The following is a 21,795-nucleotide window of genomic DNA, read 5'->3' as shown; positions in this document are numbered from 1 at the left end:
CAAGCACAAAATATTAATTATTTTAAAAATTACATCCCTAATTTTTACATGCTAAGTTGCTGTCTGATTTTCAGAAGTGGTTACCACTCATCAGCCACTTCTGAAATCCTTTCTGAAAATCAGGTGATTTGTTTAAAGGCATAAACAGGAATCTGGAAGTTCAGCTTTTGGTCTTCAGTTTTTAAACCTTGCTTCTCACTGCCCAGAAAGTCAGCTAATCCTCAGCCAGTCAAGGAGACAATCCATAGGTGATGTCAAGATAGATGATAATTCCATTAACCAGCAGAAGGAAAAGAAAGAAATTGTTTTGATTGCAAGGGCAGAGACATAGTATTATGCATGGATTTAAAGAGCTTGCAGAGAGAAATATGCCCATTTCACTGAGAACCAGAGAGGACTAAGAAGCTCTGGAGAACATAGAGGTATGGGGTAGAGGCAACAGGAGAGACAGAACAAAGAGAAGGAAGACCACTGTAAGGCATCATGAGCAGGAGAGTAACCAGACTGTAAAGCGGCAGTGCTTTTAAGAGGAAACTGAATAGTGGGTGGAAATAGTAAGGAGGAAAACTGAAACTGGATTTTTGAAAGAAGGAAATGCTGAGAAAATGAACAGAGATAGAGGAGTCCAGAAGACCGTAAGAGAAAAAAAAAAGTAGGTAGGATATGTGGGTGGTATAGAGAAGTGTATGGAGCAATGAACAAAGTGCTCTGGATACACTGCTGGCTATTTGCACTGCTAGTCCAGGTTAATTGAATGACCTGAGTTAAACATAACTTTTAAATGCCTAGTTCTACAATCATTCATTTTAACTTCATCTGTGAATCAGAAATGCTAATAAATTTTCAAAAGCAATAGGTGTAAGATTCCTATTCCTTGAATTTTAAGCACCCATAGTTAAAAAAGAACTGCGGGAGATGGGAAGCTGGGCCAGAGAGGGCTGTCCCTCAGAGCGTGACTCATTCCACCCCAAACTAGCTGCGTAGAAGAGGTGTTCCAGCAGACCTGTGGAAGAGGACTTAATCCAGCTGAAGATGTTACCCTCTGACAATGCCTCTCTTGCCACATTGACAGAAGAGGTGCTCAGAAAGCCATCTAAGACTGTAGGTAAAGCTGGAGGTATCAATTCCTGTTTCTGTGGAATTTCAGTAGGATTTCAATATTTAACCATTGTAGGCTCTTTTGAAAATCTCAGGTTGAGTATGTTTCAGTATCGCTCTAGTCTTTTTTAAAGTCTTAAATAGACTTAAAAGCACTGTCCTCATGATTCTCAATAGAATTGTGTTCTGAAATCCTATGAATGATTTCTCCTTTTGTTCTTTTTTAACATGGGTTACATTTTGATGTGGTCACTGGAATTGTTTTGTTGTTGAATAACAACTTTTCTCTTGCGGCACCAGCTGTAAAACATGAACACCTTGTTGGATCACACTCCAGGAATCTGAAATGGTAATCCTGCCAAAGCTCAGAGCTTCCTTTTTCTTTTGACTGTCGCACTGCTCTTGCTTCTGTTAGTATCACGTTCCTACCACTTGTGTTTTTCAGACACCTACAGCCAAACTCATTCCCAGCATTACTCCACTGAACCAACAGAGCTGCAACAGAAGTGAATTTGTCTCCGTATGTCTGTAAATTAACCAGTCATTTAAGTTGGAGAGTGACAGTGATAAGCAATAACAGCACAGGAGTGGTGAAATGAAGATATCTCCTAGTTAGTTTTGGACAGTTGACACTAACTCCGTTGTCAGATAAGTCTTACTGACTGTGGGAAAAGCTGAGTGGGAAAAGTCACACTCGCTGCCTGCTAACTGTAGGAGGAAAACAGATCTGGAATGCAGAGGAAATCTTGACATTATCTGTTCCCCAACCCCTACCAGCCAGGCAATCAAAATAAGCTGAGTATCAGCTGCCTCTGGTCCTGGCCCAAACAAATGCGCTTTCTTAGACAAAGGTTTGCTCACAGGAGAGGATGTAAAGAGAAGGAATGAGTCTAAAGTGAGTGTGGGGGACTGTTTCCTGCCAAAAACCAGGAGCTGCTTTTCTGTGACATCTAAAAGGATCATGATGAAACAAACCCAGCACTGTAAACAGAGGTGGCTCTGTATTTTCCAAAGGACAGCGATGCATACTTGACAACCCCACACCCTTGTGCAACAGAACTCCAGTACTTCACCACTCCACTTGGTCTCCGTTGACATTGTCAAGGGCAGTATGCCACAGACTTTGGTAAAAGAAGGATCAAACACAAGAGAACAAAACCACTGAAAATGACTCCTCTGTGCCCATCCAAATTGTGTTGTGTAAGCATGAAGTATAGCCATTGCAAATGAACACTTGAAAATTAAAGGTATTTCTTCCCCAGTGCTCATAAGACACAGGTTCTATCAAGACCTAAGGAAGCACAATATATTATGTTTACATCAGTGTTCCATATACACATCACAGCAAGTTAGAGGCACTTCCATATATTTCTGTATACACTCATTTACCTACGTGTAGCTTAATACTCTGGATATCATCCCTGTATGGTTGCTGTTATGATTAAAAAATTCCAAGTTTATGGGGCCATAGAAGAATAGCGCAGTAACAAAAGCCACAAACAAGAAGGTGTACTTTATGTTACTGAACATTTTGAGTTCTCCAATACATCATCCAGCTATTGAGTGTACTGCATCAGTTCTGTCTGTCTTATAAACAGGTGAAAATACAAAGCAGGAGAACTTTAGTTTAACTTTGGCAACTCGTCTTACACTTTCGTTAACAAATGAGAGTCCAGAGAACTGTAAATTGAAGATTTCAACAATGTGTTCGTAAGCAGATGAGAAAAGAAACTGTGAAAAGCAAGGCTAATTTTATGTGCTATATGTTTATAAAACAGATGCCAACATCAGCAGTCTGCTAGTGATGCCAGAGTACCTGTGCTCTTGTGCCCACTTTGCCTACTAAAATACCCTGGAAATCAAAACTAGTGCCTTTTCTTGATGGAGCCTAGCATGGATAGTAAGGCAATTACTGCTGGGAAAGCCTATAAGGAAGACCAGTCAGTTGTAGGATGTTGTAATTATTCCTTTCCATATTCCCTCTCCACTGCTTTGGGAAGCACGCACAGAAAAAATAGTCCTGAGCCTCTCCCTCCTATTTTTGCACCCCAGATCCTTCTGTCTTTGGCAGAGTGGTCCCCCAACACCCTGGGCCTTAAGTCACTTGTTCTCCAATTTTTCTATAGATTAAGTAACTTAATTAGTTATCCAAGTAAGTATTAGTTTCAAGACTGCTAAAAGAAATACATACATATTATGAAATATAAGGTTCCCGAGTTTCTCATTTCCTTAGCTACTTAAAGGCGTTGTTTGATTCTGAAATGCTGTGAAAAGTGGAGGGTATCTTTTTTTTCTTTACAGATATAAATCAATTTCTATACAGCTATAAATGCGTCATTAAGAGACTAATCCTAACACCATCAAGTTGCCAGTGATTGCAGCTGGTACAAAATTAGGTTCTACAAAGGAAGAATCCTTAATATTCTACATGATAAACCTATAAGATTTGATGCTAGAATCGGTTTACTTCTCAGAATTAAGGCAATTTAAAAATAAGTTGATAATCACAGGCTTGAAAACCATTCAACCAAGCTAGTAACTTCAGTCATACTTACAGATGGGCATTTTCCTGGCTTCTAAAAGCAAGCTTTTCTCACTAGCAAGTGTTATCTTAGTGTTAATCACATATCACATGTAATCATATATTGCAGTGAGGATTGAATTTAAAGTAAGGAGAAATCTTTACACTCCCGGTAAACTAAGAATTCCAGAAAAATAAAGTTATTAACAATGACAACTGTAACTGTTCAAGTAATTTTAAAAACAAAAATTACCTGCTGTAATTTGTGGAATAAATTAATTTTGCATCAACTTTGCTTAAAAATAAATTCAGCATTCCATTTTATTTTTCCATGTAGAAGTCATCCAAACCAGATTTCAAACATTGCACACTTCACAGTCTGTCCTTCCTATTTTAAAATTTGCAGCTAGTACTAAAAACCTGCACAACAATCGTCACGCAGACCTATGCCTTGCACAGTGTGTGCTGGGCAACTTCTTACCTGTTCAGTCATACTGCTTAACTTTAATCCATCATTGAATTGATGCTTAAGTCTGTAAAACTGATGTAAAACCATTGATTTTCACAAGAATTACACCAGGGGAAAATTTGTCCTTTTGCTTTAAAAAAAAGTTGCCCTGACATACATCCCAGCCTTACATAACAGAGTCTTTGGGAACCAAGAAATACTCCAGGGTAGGTATGTACCCATCCTGGTTTCAGCTGGGAGAGAGTTAATTTTCTTCTTAGTAGCAGGTGCAGGGCTGTGTTCTGGATTTGGTGTAAGAACAATGTTGACAACACACTGATGGGTTTGGTTGTTGCTGGGTGATGTTTATACCAAGTCAAGGACCTTTCCCTTTCTTGGGCCCTGCTGGCCAGAGGGCTGAAGGGACACAGGACACTGGAAGGGGACACAGCCAGGACAGCTGACCCAAACTGCCCAAAGGGATATTCCATGCCATATGATGTCACGCTGAGTATAGCTGAGTATATAGCTGGAGGAAGAAGGAGCAAGGGGGGAGGTTTGGAGCGATGACGTTTGTCATCCCAAGTAACCGTTACGTGTGATGAAGCCCTGCTGTCCTGGGGATGGCTGAACACCTGCCTGCAATGGGAAGTGGGGAATGAATCCCTTGTTTTGCTTTGCTTGCCTGTGTGGCTTCTGCTTTACCTAATAAACTCACCTATAAACTTACCTATCTCAACCCACGAGTTTTCTCACTTTTACTCCTCTGATCCTCTCCCCCATCCCGCTGTGGGGGGAGTGACTGAATGGCTGCACGGTACTTAGCTGCCAGCTGGGGTTAAACCACAACAGTACCCGATACAAACAAATTTCAAATAAAAGCCTAAAGCTATTACCTTCTCAGACCCCATGTTAAAAGCCAACACTTCATCAAGGCTGGGACAGCAGTTTCCGATCCACTTAATAATACCTATGTCTGAAGGAACCTTTTGGCCATCTGCTTTCTCTAACTTGCCTTTTTTATTGCTCTGCCTTCATAAGGACACAGAGCCAAAATCACAACTGACAAATGCCATTATCTGCGACAGAATTATACACGGGATGCCTTTGGCATGTCTTTTGCGTTTGTATGCAACTCCAGCCTCCTCCTATTGCTGCACTTCAGCCGTGGCTTGACAGCATGGTGGAAATTACTAATTAGTTTTTGCCTTGTGCTGAGTGCTCAATAAATACCAGCATCTCTATGCGCATTTCGGTCATAGCAACTTGCTGGCCTGGATGGAATCTAATACAGAGAACAGGAAGGGCAGAGACTGGATGGTTTTCATTTGAAAAGCTTGCTAAAGCAACTCTCCTGTTTCTTAGGAAGGTGCCCCTGTAGTTGACATTAACACTACACAGCTCTTTGTCCTCCTCTAGTGGCCCCGTCATATTTAGGGAGAAGCTTACGCAGTGGTTACTTCCTTCAAGTTAATGTGGTTACTACTCAACTGCAAGGTGTTGAGGCTTGTGCCTAGAGATCCTTGCGTTCAATCCTAACATAAACAACAGTGAAGGGTTTCATCCCTCTGGAGGTCTCTCATGGAAGTGGAAACTGGTATCTCTGACCACAGCTGGTCACAACTACGTAGGCGCTGTGTCTTTTTGTGCCACGGTCATCTCCTCTGAGCAGAGGTTGCACCACAGCAGGTTGTTCAACAGCATGGAACAGTGGCATGGTCTGACTATGGTCCCACAAAAGGTCCTACTTTGCAAAAGGTCAGAAGCTGGCCGCTTTGTTGGCTAGCTTTATTGCCCCAAATAACTTACATTAAGCATATGTTCCAGCCAGAAGCATTCCTGTGTTGGCCTGCCTGACCTGCAAACAGCGCAGAACCTATCTCGTGTCCTGAGCCTTTCAAAGAGGAGCTACGTGTCACTCCGATACAGCACAAAACCTCAAAAATTTAATCCTTAGGAACCGATCCTAAATAGTTAAGCATCAAAAACTGAACCTAGAGAACTGTTACATGAGGGAAATGTTTTCTAATGGAGAACACTAAAATTTCTGGAATTGCTACCCATCAGAAATGCTTCCTGTGAAACCAAAAGGCTCCTACTATGTGGCTCATTTTTATATCTGTGTGTGCCTCAGAGCTGTAATGCTTAGTTATCATTATAAACCACTAAAGATTTATTTTGCTGCTTGCATAATTTAAAATGTCTAACCGTTAAACTTTTGAAGTTAAACCTTGCCCATGAAATAAAATACAAGGACATAGCTTGCATTGTGGCTATCAGAGAAATCCGAGGGAAAGGTCTAATTGAAACAGAAAAACAGGTATATTACATATTTTTTGTATTATTCAATGACAATTTTCCAGGCACTTGTTATTTTTGGAATAAATGTTAAATGCCAAAATGTGCCCTTTGCCATGACTTTTGGAAAACCCCACTTTAAAGAAAGTTGATTGCTCAGATGCAATGGAGCTGAATATGGCTGTTTGTCCACAACCTTTGTCAGACATTTGGTCAGTCACAGAAGAAAATGACTCAGGAATCCTATGGCTCCCTATCTGACCTTCGTTTCTGGAAATCAACACCCCTTAATTCCAAGAGAGGCAAAACTTTAGAGCAATTTATCAATTTGCATTAGATCACCATTTACAGCAGGGTTCCTGTCATGTCTCAAGAGCAGTTAAAAAACCAAGCTCATCTATCAGCTGTTTAGAGTTCAGCTCTCCTTAGGAGTGCAAGCTGTAAAAAAATGACTTTATAGGTAAAATTTTTATAACACCTTAATCCTGAAACCACCTATATTTTCTACAGCTATTGGCTAGATTTTATTTTTAACATTTACTGGCTCTAGCCTTTTCAATATTTTTCCTTCTTACTAAGAACGCTGACTGAAAATCAGTTACAGAAAGAACTATGGAGCAGGGAAACGGAGAAAGATAATTAGAATGACACTGAATATCAGTATGTGCATAAAGTGCCTTTATACATTACTGCTTCATTGTTTCAGAAGGTTATTATATAAAATTCAGAGTATTCCTTAATAGATCAAGCTTTTGTCTATAATTCACATAATAAAACAATAAACATATGTATTTTTAATCTACATCTGTTGGGTTTTTTTAGAAACAGCCATATCCTGAGATATATATAGCAAGGGTTCTCGTTTTACTCTTGCCTTTGAGAGATGAGGAGCACAGTTTGCCTTCAGCTGCTCCAACGCATCGGTAGGAGCTGAGTAGCAAAGATTTGCCTTTTCAGAAGAACAAAGAAGGGGTTTGTTCTATCATTTCTGATTATGAAAGGAACATATAGGCAGGAAGAGGCAATCTCACTGCCTTATTTTGGGAGCCAGACTGGCACTGCACAGAACTTAGAACAGGAGCTAAATGAAAGGACCCTCTGATGCACTGACTGCAGGACAAGCACCAAGTCTACCTACTTCTAATTTGAGCAATACAAAGCCTAACTAGTTAAGAGGCCAAAGCCACCAAACACCTGGGTTTATTCACTCGCTTACTTTCAGTATACCACTGCTGAGGAAAACAGCCTGTTTATTTTTCAGTCCAAAATAAGCATCTCCACTTGGGGTTGGAAACATGTCAAAGTGACCCCACTTCGCTTTCTAGTAAATGCATGGGACCGTTGGATAAGGATGTTTTATTTTCCCCAGTTATTTAAGGTCAGATTCTCATCTCGGGTAAACTCTTGTAGCTGGAGCAATGACAGCATGGGACATGAGTACTGCCTAGGTCTTGGAAGGGACTGCAGAGTGTCTAACTCAGCTGCTTCTCTCCCCTGCAGAGGATGGGACAAGGGGGCTCATGGCCACAGCCTCAGCTCCACCTCCAGCACACTTGGCAAGCATCCATGGCAAGGGAAAGGCCGCACCAGATCACCTTCTCCATCTTCCCATGAGAAAGACAAAAAATCCCAGAGCAGTTTATAACATTTCCCTGTTCACAGTGCTATTAACCTGTAACTCCTGCCCAGGTACTGCAGCAAAGGTAAAATATAAACATGAGCACAAAACATTATATGACCAAGGAAACACAAAAATATGTAATCAGGGGGAACTACTGTACATGGGTTTGATCCTGTGATGAATCAAGCACCTGCGGTTTCTAACAAGAGCCAGATGGAGCTGCAGTTCCCTCTCAGTTCCCAGAATCAAGCCCTTTGTTGGCAGTTGTTCGTATTCAGCTGCTATACAGCACAGTTCTGGTTTCTTACACTGTGAAGACCTCTCCTTGAAGTCAATTAGCATTATGCCTGGACAAACATTGCAGGATCAGGTTATTTACTAAAGCCCTGGGACCACAACTGCCTCTGCTTGATTTTTGTAATGTATCAGCCAAGGACAGACAATTATCCATGGAGTACTTCTGAGATGGCCAAGGTCACCTGAGGATTTTATCATATTACTGCAGTGCACCACCTTCCTTGCCAGCCCGTTGCTGTTCTGCTACAGACTACATTACCACGCATCAGCAAATACACGAGCACGCTGCTATATTTATAGTGTTTCATACATATCACTAAAATAGAGGATGTGTCAGCTTTTAATCTGACTTCAAATTTTTGTCAGCAAAGTAAAAGCTCATTTTCCCTTCACTTCAGCGATGAAGTGTGCTCTGTGTTAGTCATCTCAAGCTACATGGTGATAACTTTAAAACACATTTGGCAGCTAGAATGCTCAAGAGGAATGGAATGATTTTTACAAGAGATATTACTAGAAGATAGTAAGGATGCACAGTGTCAGTCAGCCAGGTTTTAATAGTGACTACCACTAGGCTATCTAAAATTCCAGCAGCAATCTGATGATAAGAGGAGCAGCTAACCGTGTGCTCTGTGGTACCACAGCAGACAACTAGGACCTCCTGGGCTACAAGTCCAGAACAGAGGTAGGTGGTGCAGACTGGTTAGGTGTTATGTAGCTGGCAATATGAGAAGAAAAGCATTGATGACGATGACTTGAACAGAGTGATCTATTGCACGGCAATGGTACTGAGGCAGTCCTATTAATGACATCATCTACTAATGATTATAGAAAGGTGGTTTAATGGTTGGAACCACAGTTACCACCAGGATAGCCATGTTCATTCTCAGAGAAAGTAGGGTTCAGTAGATGAAGCCTGCATTTTCACAGATCTTGGCAAAGCTACAGAATATTTTTTACATATTCATAAACCTTGCTTATTCATGCCATCATGTACAAGCAGTACAAGTGTGAATCATCTTCCTGTCTGTCCTGTCTGCTGCTTCTACAGAAAGCCAACAGACAACTTGCTAACCTACAGACCAAGCCTGTTTACATGAAAACCAGCTTTTCCACTCCACAGTGCTGATTCTGTCTTGCAGCTACCTCTTGCGCTTTGCTAACTACATGGGTGACACCATGTTTGCAGCCTACATCTAACTCCTAATAACATTGCTCTTACTTAGTAGTATGCAATTCTATAAATATATAAATTTACAAGTCTTTGTGGAACCCCATTTCAGCGCTACCCACGGCTGTCCATCTCAGCCCCATGATGCTGCAGCAGGGCTGTTCCCCCACTCTGCCACAGCTCTGCCTGTCCATGGGACCTGACCTGCAGATTGACATCCCATACCATCCTTGGCCCATCTTTGTCCCCAGAGCTCTGCCTGGCCATCCTGGAGCTGTGCCTGACCCTGGTCCCATGTCTGTCCCTGGTCCTCAGGGAGCCACTGGCTCATGCTGCACTCTGCCACTATTAAAGAAAACAGAAAGCAGAATAAATTGATGCCTCTAGACTGACATCATTAGTTAACATTTTTTCCTAATGCACAATATTTTTTAATGGTGAAAACATCATTATTTCCAGTGCATGCACTGTTAAAAGTACTATTGTTATTATGACTGGAAATAATGGTGCTAGGCCTGGGTAGCATGCAGCAACACCACCAGCAAACTTGTACTTCAAAGGAGGTTCCCCGGGATGGCTGAGAGGTCTGTGCAGCTGCAGCTTTTCTTAGGACACATTTCAGGTGTCCTGCCTAACACACCGCAAGGCACCCATTACAAATACAGGGAATGGAAGCCCCAGAATACTGCATTTTTTTTTGTTAAATAACTGTAAAATAAACCAACAAATAACTGTAAAATAAAATGCAAGCAAGAGAACAACAGTTCAAAACGCAGGTGTGGGGGAGTGCGGGGGGGTGGTGGTGTTCCCTCTCTCATTCAGATATGGTTTATGTGGAGAACGACTAGAAGCCAAGAACAGCTCAGCCCTGGGGAAAGGGCTTCAGGAGCCCCCACCCTGGCTGCAGCAGCTCTGAGCTGCCCTGTGCATCCCCACAGTTGCTGCTGGGACAGGGTTAGAGGAGCCGTCTCTATCCAAAGTGGCCGGTGCTGTAGGGTGGGGAGGGCAGGGTGCTGCCCCACTGTGACCCACCTTACTCCACGTAATGTGCAGGTAATTCCAGGTACTCCAGGAAATTACTCTTTTGGGCCTTGAGAGCTCTAGTTTGTGAGAGCTTTTCCCAACAAAGAGGTCGGAAGAAGAAATGACAAAAGAGAATAAGAAAGAATAAGAAGTGATAATGTAAGAGGAAAGTGGTGCAGAAAATGATCTTGAGCAGAAGAGTGCTGTGTTCTGTGCATGACCAATATGGGCAAGACAAGTTTTCTTCTCATGCAAGAAATTCCAAAACAGAAAAACATTTCTTATCCAGAAAGCCAATAAAATATCAGAAATGTTTAAGAACTGCAAATCTAGAAGGAACCCTGTCCCTCAGTCCAAGACATAGATTTGGCCTTTTTTGTAATTTAATTAGTTTTCTCTTTTTTATTTTTAATGATTTAATGTAACAAATTTCAAAGCCAGAAGTTTCAAAGCTGAAAACTTTTAGATCGTCATATGTCAAAAAGTGTGCACCTGTTTTACAGAAATTATTTGAAATAGAAATTAACAGATGCTAACCTTTTCCTGTAAAATAGTTCAGTTTGAAGAAATGGGCATTTTCTGCCAGAAGCATTTTAATGATAAATTTATTACCAGCTCTCTCATATGCTAGATTTTGATGATTAAAGTTCCACCTCAGTGACCAAACTGTGTCAGAAAATGACCTGTCATCCTTCTTTCACACCCGTAGTTATCAAATTTTCAACCATCATGTTCGACTGTAAAGATGGGTCCTATACTTTATCTCTTTTTGTGACAAAATTAATGTAATCATAAAAGTAAAACAATTCAGAAATTAATCACAGTAAAAAATGGGAGCACTGCTAAAATAATCAGTTCTATTTAAAATGTATGTGCCATTGATGTGTTTTCCTTTTCTTTATAAAGCAAGTTGTCAATGTCACAGAGAGGTTTTGATGAAAGCAATGAAAACAACAAAAAAAATTTCTAAATCAATCTCAAAATTGATGGGATTTGTTTAGGTTTGGAAAAGCACAGGCATTTGTTTCACTGGCAAATACTATCATGGAACAAATTCACATACAAGTCATAAAGCAGAAGCTGATGTGCACAGAACTTGAATAAAAAGACTTGTATTTACACTATGCTCAACAGCCTTCATGTTTTGTTGACCTGATGTTAAGTACACGAAGGTGAAATTGCCTACAGAGGCCTGAGTTTTCTAGGCCAGGGTTTCTGGCATTTTGCTAAGTCAGCACATTCGCCAGCAGAGCCACTGAATCAGTGACATCGGCTGCAAAAGGCTTCGTTCATCTGTTTCTAACCGAGTTAAGGTGGCCCTTGGAAAGAACTGAGGATGCAATTTAGAGCAGAGACAGATGATACTCCCAGCAAGAAAAAAATCACTGAGTTAGCGAACTGGCTTAAACTAGTCCTGCAGGCCAAAAAATGATACTAAGTCATCTAGGGACAGAGGGATAATTACAACAACAATGTCCAATTGCTTTCATTTTAATTGACACACACTGCATACATATTGGCTAATGAAACAGAAAAAGCAGTCGGAAATGGGTGACTCCAGAGGTCAGTTGTTTTATGACCAAAATATTTCTAGCTGGCAAAGGCTTTTCTGGGAATGACAATTCACTTAGACTTTGGGGACATTTCTTTTTGCAGAACTGTGGGGCTGTTATTAAATTCCAGTAACCCACATTCTGGGAAGCAGTTTCTTTTCTCTGTATTTCTTAATTGTGCTTCATTACAATTTAATAAGGACATTTACCCTCAATTAAGCAAATCATCCAAGCAGTTGCTTACGCCCCGTTGCAATGAATTGGTTTTGTCAAATGCGGGTTTAATTGTGTGTTAAGTATTTTGCTGAATCAGGATCTCTGTGTGTATATCCATCTATCCAAACCTTTCCTCAGCTCCTGGCACATAACATGGGGTTCAGGGTATCCATGTCTTTAACTCTGCTTACTGCTTTTATCATGGTGTCCCGCAGAATGTCAGCTGTAACTGAATAATTTCCCCATAATGGTCAAACTCACTAATGCCATTAATACTAACAACCACATCAACTGGCCAGCAAGCCCATGCTAAGGAGTGATTCAGGTACCGTGACTCTGCCGCTGGGGACACGGCCCTGGGTGGCCTGTAACTTCTTTTGGAAAATGTGCCTCTGTAACCAGCCTCTTTGCCAGACTCGACTGCTGTGCAAGCACCGAGCCAGAAAAAGCACTCAGGTACATCTCACCTCATGCCTGCCAGTGCCATGGCAAGTCCTTTAGTCCCACTCTGACACCAATAACAAATGCTTGGCTTTATCCCTGTTATTTCTGAACTCACCTTGCTAGGTGAGTGTCGAAAGTTGCTGAATTATGAGCTTTCCCAAGAACCACGTAAATCCTACGCCACCGTGTCATGAACAAACGGTATGGAAATGATCGCAGCAACTGCACTAAATCACTGAATATAACAGTAGAGATTCCCCTGGGTCCTCCATGAACGCATGCATGTCTACACAAGCCACCAAGAAACTTTCAAGAAGTAATGCAGTGTCTTACCTGCCTCTTCCTTACACAGCTTCTGAAACAGCACCTGTAAGAAATAAATTAATTTTTCTTTAATAATGATAGGTTTTCTTTTCCTTCAAATAATTCCATATTTCAGGATGACAACACATGCCATTATTAATCATCACCACCCCACACAATGCATAAAACTCAGATCTCATCAATAAAAATCATGGGAAATATCCAGCTTTGCTTGCTGAGGACAGCCTTGTGCCCATTCCCAATCTAGGTCCACCTCTCTTGCAGAGACTGAGTCTAGGAAAGGTCTCTAGCAAAAGCAGGGTATGTTCTGCAAGAGGTCCAGCACACTGGAACATGCCTGAATGTGTCTCACAGTGCTGGTGGGGCTTGGTGAGCAGCACACAGGCTGCTGGCAAGATGTGTGAGCAGCTGCACCGACAGCTGGGAAGCATAGGACACTGTGGCTACAGTAGCCCGGGGCAGTAGAGTGATGGTTCTTGTTCACCTGTGACCAGGAGAGGGTCCTTCTGTCCGAGGGACGTGGTGAAACTGACTTGCCATATTGTTTTCTTCATATTTTTCAGTTCCCTGCTTTGGGTCTGACATGCTAACTGAAAGTGGTACTATTAAAATCATACTTGGATGCACCTCTTGGTCTGTTACTTTTCCCATTAACAGCTTTCAGTGCCCAAATGAGAAGGTTATTGCCTGTGATTAAATGCATATCACCCATTCTCCTTCCATATGATAGATCCATCAACTCTCCCAGCAATGCAGTCTGTAAATGAAACTAGCATAATAGGTGAAAACCAGCATAATAGTTGAAATAGGTGAAACTAGCATAATAGGTGAAACTGCACCTAATTTTTATTTTAATTAAACAGAAGGCTGAACTGATTCTTCCAGATACCAGTGAACTCACAGGTGTGAAGTGCCCATTTTGCAGCCAGCTGAAAAAGCAGCCCCTCCTGCGCCTCCCAGTGACACACTCTCTGTTCTTGTTATCTGCTTGTCCCCATATGGACAACCATCTGCACCTTTCCATCAGCTGCACCAAGTGCTCCATTATCTCTTCTGTCAATATTACCTCTGTGGCACTAAAACTGTCTGTAAAAACATGGTTTTTATTTACCTTTTATTTGATGAAGAATTTTACTGAGATATTGGAAAATTCCTCCTCTAAGCACAGAACTGAATTGTCAAGCATGTCTTAATCATAGGAAAAGCACAGCCAGAGGACAGTTGTTTTCCCTTCTACAAGGCAATTTCATTGTAAAAAGGCCTTTTGCTCCGTTTGAAGGTCTGCCTGAGAAGCAGCTGAAGCTAGCCTGTCTTTAGCCAGCAGGGACCAAGTGAGGTGGCCACTTCTAGATGCGAAAATAACGAGTGGCTGAATCCAAATCAGGTTTTGTTAATGGCAATTTGTAGCTTGGCTTTAGCTCCAAGTTGAGGCCAGCTCTGGCTCCTGCACACTGCTGCGTGCTTGCCTGGATTGAATTCTTTTGTATAGATTCATCCAGGCTCCTTTTTAATTTTAGCTCAGTGATGGTGAAATGCCCACAGAGACACGGAGCTGAGCTCCCTTCCCCAGACATGGCCCACCAGTGCCGGGCTCTGTGGTACCTGCACAGAGCCTCGTGCCAGACCTTTTCTGCTCTTGCTCTTACACAGGCTGGAGGATTTGCCTTCTTCCAGCCTAGAAAGGAAGAACGTGCTTCTGATTCCCGTATCACTGAAGAGGAAATTCAACTTATTTCTCAAGTTTATATATTGGCTCATTCTGCAAAGATTAAGAAGCAGAAACACAGCACTACAAGCCAAAATTTCTCTAACAGCATCACTTAAAACGAGTCAGTGCTGAGCCCTCAGGAGAAGGTTCTAGCAGACGCATCTCACTTCCACAGAGGAATGAGAAATTCAGGCACAGGCTGTGTTGATTGGCAAGGGACAGGCAAGTCCCACATCAGCGTGCCAGGTTTTTGGAACGCTTTTCTGAGCCAGGCACACCATTCTGCCCCCCGACTGTGCAGTGAGCCACATTGTTCTCAACCACCTTGCTGGGGACAGGCACCTGATTTTTAGCATCACGACTCTTGGCATATGCACAGTGGAGGCAGGTGCCTAAATTGCCACACTGAATCTTGGGATAAGCATTTCTTGAAGAATACATAAATGATATGTGAATCAAAATAAACATGTCAATCCTGCACAGATAGCTGGTTTCTGAGTTCTAGCGCAGCCAGAAGGGTACCAGCTATTAAAATCAAACCCAGGCTATGTTAACTTCCAAAATCTTTTTAGAATGCTGTACAGAAAGGATGCAAATTGTTGCTGGAACAATCCCAAGTGGCAACAGAAAGCTGCCAACTAAAAGTGATTTATGGAAATAATAATGATAATGCATTATATAACTGATTGCATAACAAAATACATTTATTGGAGGACTAGCATCCCATCTGAGCAGCATGGCACCATCTAATCAGATATATAGAAATCACGGACCAAGAGAGTACAACTCTATCCAAAAGGCTGTTGCAGCACCTGCCACTATGAATAATAAAGAAATCATTTGCTTACAACTCCAGCTGTAGCAATTTTGCAAGTGGAAGTGTCAAACAAAAGCCAAAGACAAACACACTTTGCCGAAGCATGTAAACCAGCACACAGAAACCATAAATTTATTAGATACTGTGCCCACTCCTCCCCCCTCAGCAGTCCTGTGTCTCAGGGCCACCCCACATTCACCTACGCAAGCAAGGGTCCCTGAGAAACCTGCCCATGCAGCATCATGCTTTGCTTTATGATCAGGGCAGAACAAGCCAGTCTGGTGAATCAGGCAAGTCTACCCCCAGCAGCGGCAAAGCTAGTTCGAAGGACAACCTGCAATTAAGTGAAACTCAGAGGGCTCACCTACCCTGCTCAATTAAAGATGGCTGAAGCACCGTACCCAGGTCGGTTCACCTGACTCAGCAGCTCCAGCTTTGTTCCAAACTGCATTGAAGAGCTCTGCTTGCAGCAAGCCAGCTGTTGGAAAGCGTGCCCTCAGTAATGGGGACGAGGGGACACCTGGTGCCACTTGGCCTTGGGATTGGTTCCTGGCCAGTATTTATACTGCCCTATAAACGTAGCCTCCAAGTCCATAGTATTAAATTTATGGGTCCTGTACAGGTGAACAAGATGCCTAGAGAATTTGTTGGAAATCATTACCTGAACCTGAATCTGTAAAACAAGATGAAAATAAAGTCTCTGTTCAACAGGTATCTAAAACCACAGACCCTTTTAAGTGTGTGTCATCCCATTAAAGCCACCTTTCACTTACAGAACAGTGCATGTGAAAAGGTGTATTTGGGGTACTGAGCAAAGAAGGGAAGCAAAGCTGTGGATCTGTCGGGAAGAAAGTGAATACAGTGCGTTTATCAAGAACCTGAGAGATTTTCCTGAAAGGCATTCTGCATGGAAACAAATTACTCGAACTCCCTGGATTAAGTGGAAGTGAAGGTAGAAGCAAACCACTGGTATTATAAACTCAAGAAGCAAAAAAACCGCACTCATCAAAAAGTTGTTTCTCTGATGTATACATAATCTTTCATGGTTATAAGTAATCAGGGCATGGAACTCATCAAACAACTGGATTAAATGATTTAATAATGCCCCAGTAAGCTTATTGTCACATAAAAGCTTTTTTCTGACACAGAAGATGAATATGAAATGGTTGACTTGAACAACAAGTCCATTTTAATTTGCAACTGCACAGGGATTCTGCAATGCCAGCCAATCCCATAATATTATATACCATTTAAAAGAGGAAAAAAATAAAAAACAACAAAAGACCACCATTTTGTATCCAAGCCTTCTGCTTCCCTCTTCCCCATCAATTCCTATTAGCTCTTTTATGCTCTAATTTCAAATACTCCCAAATCTGCCACTGATATTTCAAAGTACCTGTCAAACTGTAATTATTCACTCTCAGGGAATGACACTCTCCAAAAAAAAAAAAAAAAAAAAAAAAAAACGTAATTAGTGTATCTGTCCAGCACGCAAATAACTCTTCTGGCTGTTTAATAAAAAGACAGAGAACTTGCTCGACATCGATATGGCATCAAAAATATCACTGCTATCAAATAAACCCTGGCATTTTGACAGGACTGCTTGACATCTGCTGTTAATAAAAAAGGCTTTGGATTCTGCAAGCTTATGTTCTGCGGTGAGCAACCAGCAGCAGCACCACGCTGCAACACAACACTTCCTTCTGCAGAAAAAAGGATAACGCTGTATGACTTCTCACTGCTTAACCAATAGAGAAGGAAAGCACTCTGAGCTAGAAATGTCCTGCAAAGTATAAAGATGGAAAGTCCTGCTGGTTCTTCATTCTAGCAGTTTAATAATCTGCCAGGCTTTAATTGAAGTGACATATAGAAGGTTCTAAAGGAGGAAACAAGCAATCCACATGCAAAACTCTGTCATCTGATTAGCAGGTTTATTAGATCCTTTCAGAAAGATGTTGGCAGAAGGAAAGAAAATCCCAGTTCCTACTTCAAAATAAAATTCTACAGCCCAAAAGGGGAAGTAATATTATGACTCTCAGCAATGTCAGCCTTAACTTGAAGTTTCTCGGCCCCAGCAACGAGATCTTCAGTCTGGATTACACCTCCAGGTTCCCCAGAGAGGGTTAGTTAACAATAATGGCAACATTGACGCTATCCCACAGAAAACTCTGCTGACACTGCTGTGTCAGAAATCCGATTTCTCTCAGAGTCTCGGAACCAATCTCTGGTATGGGCTTGACAGCTCTGCTGGATTTAGGTGCTTATGTTTTATCTTCAAAGGCTGACAACAGGGCTCATAAAATACAACCACTATGGAGGTGTTTTTAGAGACCGTGTTTAACATACAGCCTGAGCATTATTAGAGAAGTCGCCTGGGGCATGGAAGACAGATCTTCTTGGTTGGATGGGATTCAGCTTCACACCTGCTGCATCACAATTAGTTGGCCTCCTCACCAGGTCAGAAAGTAGGGGGAAGGGGAAATTCTCAGTTTCTTCCACTGAAGCTGAGCTATTGCACTGCAAACGGTTCATGACTGATGGGCTCAAAGAAGGAAAAAAGAGGAAACAGGTTCCCACTCTGCAGTCGAGCAAGTCCACTTGCTCTTTCACCAGAAGCATGACCAGCAGGCTGAGGGAGGTGATCCTCACCCTCTGCTCTGCTATCATGAGGCCTCACTTGGAGCACCACACTCAGCTCTGGGGCCCCAAACATGAGACATGGACCTCTTGGAGCGAATGCAGAGAAGGGCCATGAAGATGATCAGAATGCTGAAGCACCTCTCCTGTGAAGACAGGCTGAGAGAGTTGGGGTTGTTAGAGAAGGCTCCAGGGAGACCTTATAGCAGCCTTCCAGTACTTAAAGGGGGCCTACAGGAAAGATGGGGAGGGACTCAAGGGATGTAGTGATAGGATGAGATGTAATGGCTTTAAACTGAAAGAGGGCAGATTTAGATTAGGTATTAGGAAGAAATTTGTTACTGTGAGGGTGGCAAGGCACTGGCACAGGTTGCCCAGAGCAGCTGTGGCTGCCCCATCCCTGGCAGTGCTCAAGGCCAGGCTGGATGGGGCTTTGAGCAGCCTGGGCTGGTGGAAGTTGTTCCTGCCTATGGAAAGGGGGTTGGAAATCAATGATCTTTGAAGGTCCCTTCCAACCCGAACCATTCTATGATTCTATTCTATGAAGTAGGGAAACTTGGGTCCAGGTTCTCTTTTCAAGACTTTTTAATATTTGGAATAAGAAAACATTAAGAACTTGTAACACTGTTTTCATCATGGTATTTTAAAACAGTGTAAGACATTAAGACTACTGGCATCACTGATCAAGGCAGTCTTGTTCCTCAGATGAAAGTTAGCTTCAGCAGGTGTATTGGTACTGGACTGGACAGAGTGCCCTTGCTGGACCCAAAGCCCAGGGTGCACTTATGAGCCCTTGAATCCACACTGCGTAACTGCTGGGTCACCCTTAGCTCCGTTTTCAACCGCTTCAATTAACTATCTATAAATTAAACCTTAGCGTGGTTCAAGAGATTTTGACAATCCCAAATAGCAGAATTGAGGTAGACTCTGCTCTAGATCTGCTTCTTGCTACCCTGCAGAGTCTTCCAGCACCATCTCTGCATCCTTTGTACCCTTATACACCTCATTGTGCCATACCCCGTGGCACGCAGCACATGTCTGCTCCCCGAAACCCTCACCTCGTGGCTTTCACTGCACCGTGGGTACAAAGGTCGCATACATGAAACAATAATAGAGTCACAGGACCCCACGAGACCGCAAAGAGCACAATGGAGAGCAAGGCTACTCCTACAGAGGACAGACACGGTCAGTCTGCTCTGCAGACTGTACACACCTTGTACACACCTATCCTAAACAATTGAACTTTAAAGTATTTTCCCTATGAGAGCTTAAAGCACTGCTGTCTTAGTGACAGATGGCTACTTCAGGGGTTCTCAAATATAATAACGTTCCATGCTTTTGAAGTTGCACAAATCTATAAAAAATAACGAATATTGTTCCAGTTACTGCAAAAAAAGACATGTAGTCCAAATACATATCAGCTTACTTGAAATTAACGGGTACATGTACCCCAGCAAAGCAGAGATTAAGCCAGTTTTATAAATGAACATTTATAAAACTTGATGCAAGTTGAAAGGATTTCTAAAGATTCTTCCCTTCTCTAACGTAGCTCATTGAGACATTTGCTGCTATCTAACCTACACTTTAGTGTGTACTGAAAGTGAACTGAACCGGTCATAGATGAGCCTAGTTCTGTGTAAGCACTGCGGACGCAGTGTTTGCACAGACATTTTAAACCTCTGACAATTCATCTCGTTTTCCTAAGATCTATGTAAAGTTTCAAGCAGTTGTCAAGAATGGAATGTAAATAAAATAAACTGGGTTTCTCTGCAGCTGACATGAAGAAAATCTAATTTCAGGATTCTAATTTATTTCTTTGCTTTAAACTGGCAAAATCATATAAATTGTCTTTTTCCTGGTTTCTCTGAAGATCTAGCATATAGAACCTTTTAATGCTGTGCAAAGAAAATTGAACTCTACTATTTTATAATATTTCTAAAATGAGCTGAAGAGATTCAAGCATCCTGAAGAATTCAGAGGACACAAACCTTTTGAAAATCATAGACTTAATATTCGAGTTGTACTCTAAAACAATGAAACACTATAAATATTGCCTGCAGACATAAAAGCATATTTGATTATTGTGCACAGCTTTGAAGGACATGTAATGAATATCTGAAAATTATTTTCCCTAGTTTAGTGTTTTAGTTTGCAAAATAAGACCTGTTTTTAAAATGCATTTTACTTTATTCTAAGTATTTCTTTCAAATTTTACCCCAAGATCAGTGCTGACTTGAAAAGCACTGACACAGAAAGAAAGATTTATTCAATTGTTTTCTTCTGTTTGCTAGAAATCTGTACCTATTTTGCCCATGTACTATAGGTAAAAGTCCAGAAAGTAATGTGACATTTCATGTGGCTGTAGTTCTGAAAGCTTTGATCAAACAGAAAACTGGCTGGAAACTATTTTACAGTGAAAACTTTTGAATGGCTTCTGAATGATGAAAAAGGTTTACAGTAAGTGGAGCCAAGCAATAATAAAATCTGTTACAATGAAAACCATTTTAACAATGTTCAAAGTGAAATTAGAAGAAAACAAATGAAAAGACTAACAGCACAGGAACATGCATTTTAATAACTGTAACTTATCATAACTAACAAAAAAATTGTATTAACAGACATGGGAGATTTTTACTTGTAGCAGCTGCTAATATAGTTTCAAAACGTCAAGCAGCTATGGCACTGATGGTTATGCCCAAATTTTTATTGAGGAGGATTTGGTTCCAACACATGAGGAGCAACGACTTGCAGTGAGTGTTAGGGTGTGCCTCTGCGGTGCTGGTTGTGATACTAAGCCAGTCCAGTTGCTCACTTTGCCATCAGATTGGAAGATGCCATTCACCCCTATGGCTCAGCTGGCCACCCTATTCATCTTGCACCAGCATTGGTACTCACCTTGACAAATGGGAAACAAAAGCAGCAGAACATTGATTTTATCCTCCAGAAGTTTCTGCTGTTTAATTTGCTGCTTTTGTCATGAGACCTCTGTTACAGCTACCATTTCCTCTGTCTGACACGTTGCTCTGATGTAAGTGCTTTGTTTAATATTCTGTAATTTTGTTTCTTTGATATAATTATTCTACATTACCTTTGCTTCTCCTATGGTTTCCTCTATGGGAAACCATGACACTGTTTGCTATGCTGTGGTGGTGGATTTTAACTCCATCCTTCCCTTCATAGCTCTGGCTCTGCCCTTATAGGAATGATGACTGACGTTGCAAATGTTACAGTGGTTTGAAGCCGCAGCCCTGAAGAGCTAACTATCTGGTCTCCTAAATTTGGCCCCAGTACAACTAGCTGAAATTTGAATATGAAATATTTCCTATTATTTAATAAACAGCGAAAAGCCTCTGCGTTGAGAAATGCCTCTTAGTTGCTGACTATGCCATGCCACATATGCAGGTGTGCTCAGATACCACCATTCACCTTAGGGAAACAATATGTTGCTGTGGTTTGCAACTGATCCACAAATCCCACAGAAGGATGAGAGCAATGATACCAGAATAAGTAGAAGCAGTAAGTTGGAGGCTCCTCTTTGTAGCCAGCTGGATGCACCCGAGAGACAGAATATAGATGTCCCACTGCAGAAACAGATGCCCCTGGTCCCCTCAAGGTGACCAGG

At 41.7% G+C, this 21,795-nt stretch overlaps 1 protein-coding gene across 1 annotated transcript in view; it reads right to left on the bottom strand.

Annotated features, from left to right (window-relative positions):
• The window catches only part of STARD13 (StAR related lipid transfer domain containing 13), a 296,712-nt gene that overhangs the window by 154,496 nt on the left and 120,421 nt on the right, over positions 1-21,795 (bottom strand). Inside the window, exon 5 of the mRNA XM_040583322.1 lies at positions 13,021-13,054. Within this exon, the coding sequence (XP_040439256.1) occupies positions 13,021-13,054 (34 nt within the window). The remainder of the gene's footprint in view (positions 1-13,020; positions 13,055-21,795) is intronic.

The sequence above is a fragment of the Falco naumanni genome, chromosome 2, assembly GCF_017639655.2.
Source record: "Falco naumanni isolate bFalNau1 chromosome 2, bFalNau1.pat, whole genome shotgun sequence".
Lineage (NCBI taxonomy): Eukaryota > Metazoa > Chordata > Aves > Falconiformes > Falconidae > Falco > Falco naumanni.
Note: the sequence above shows the minus strand (reverse complement) of the source record. Positions and strands in the feature narration are given on the sequence as shown.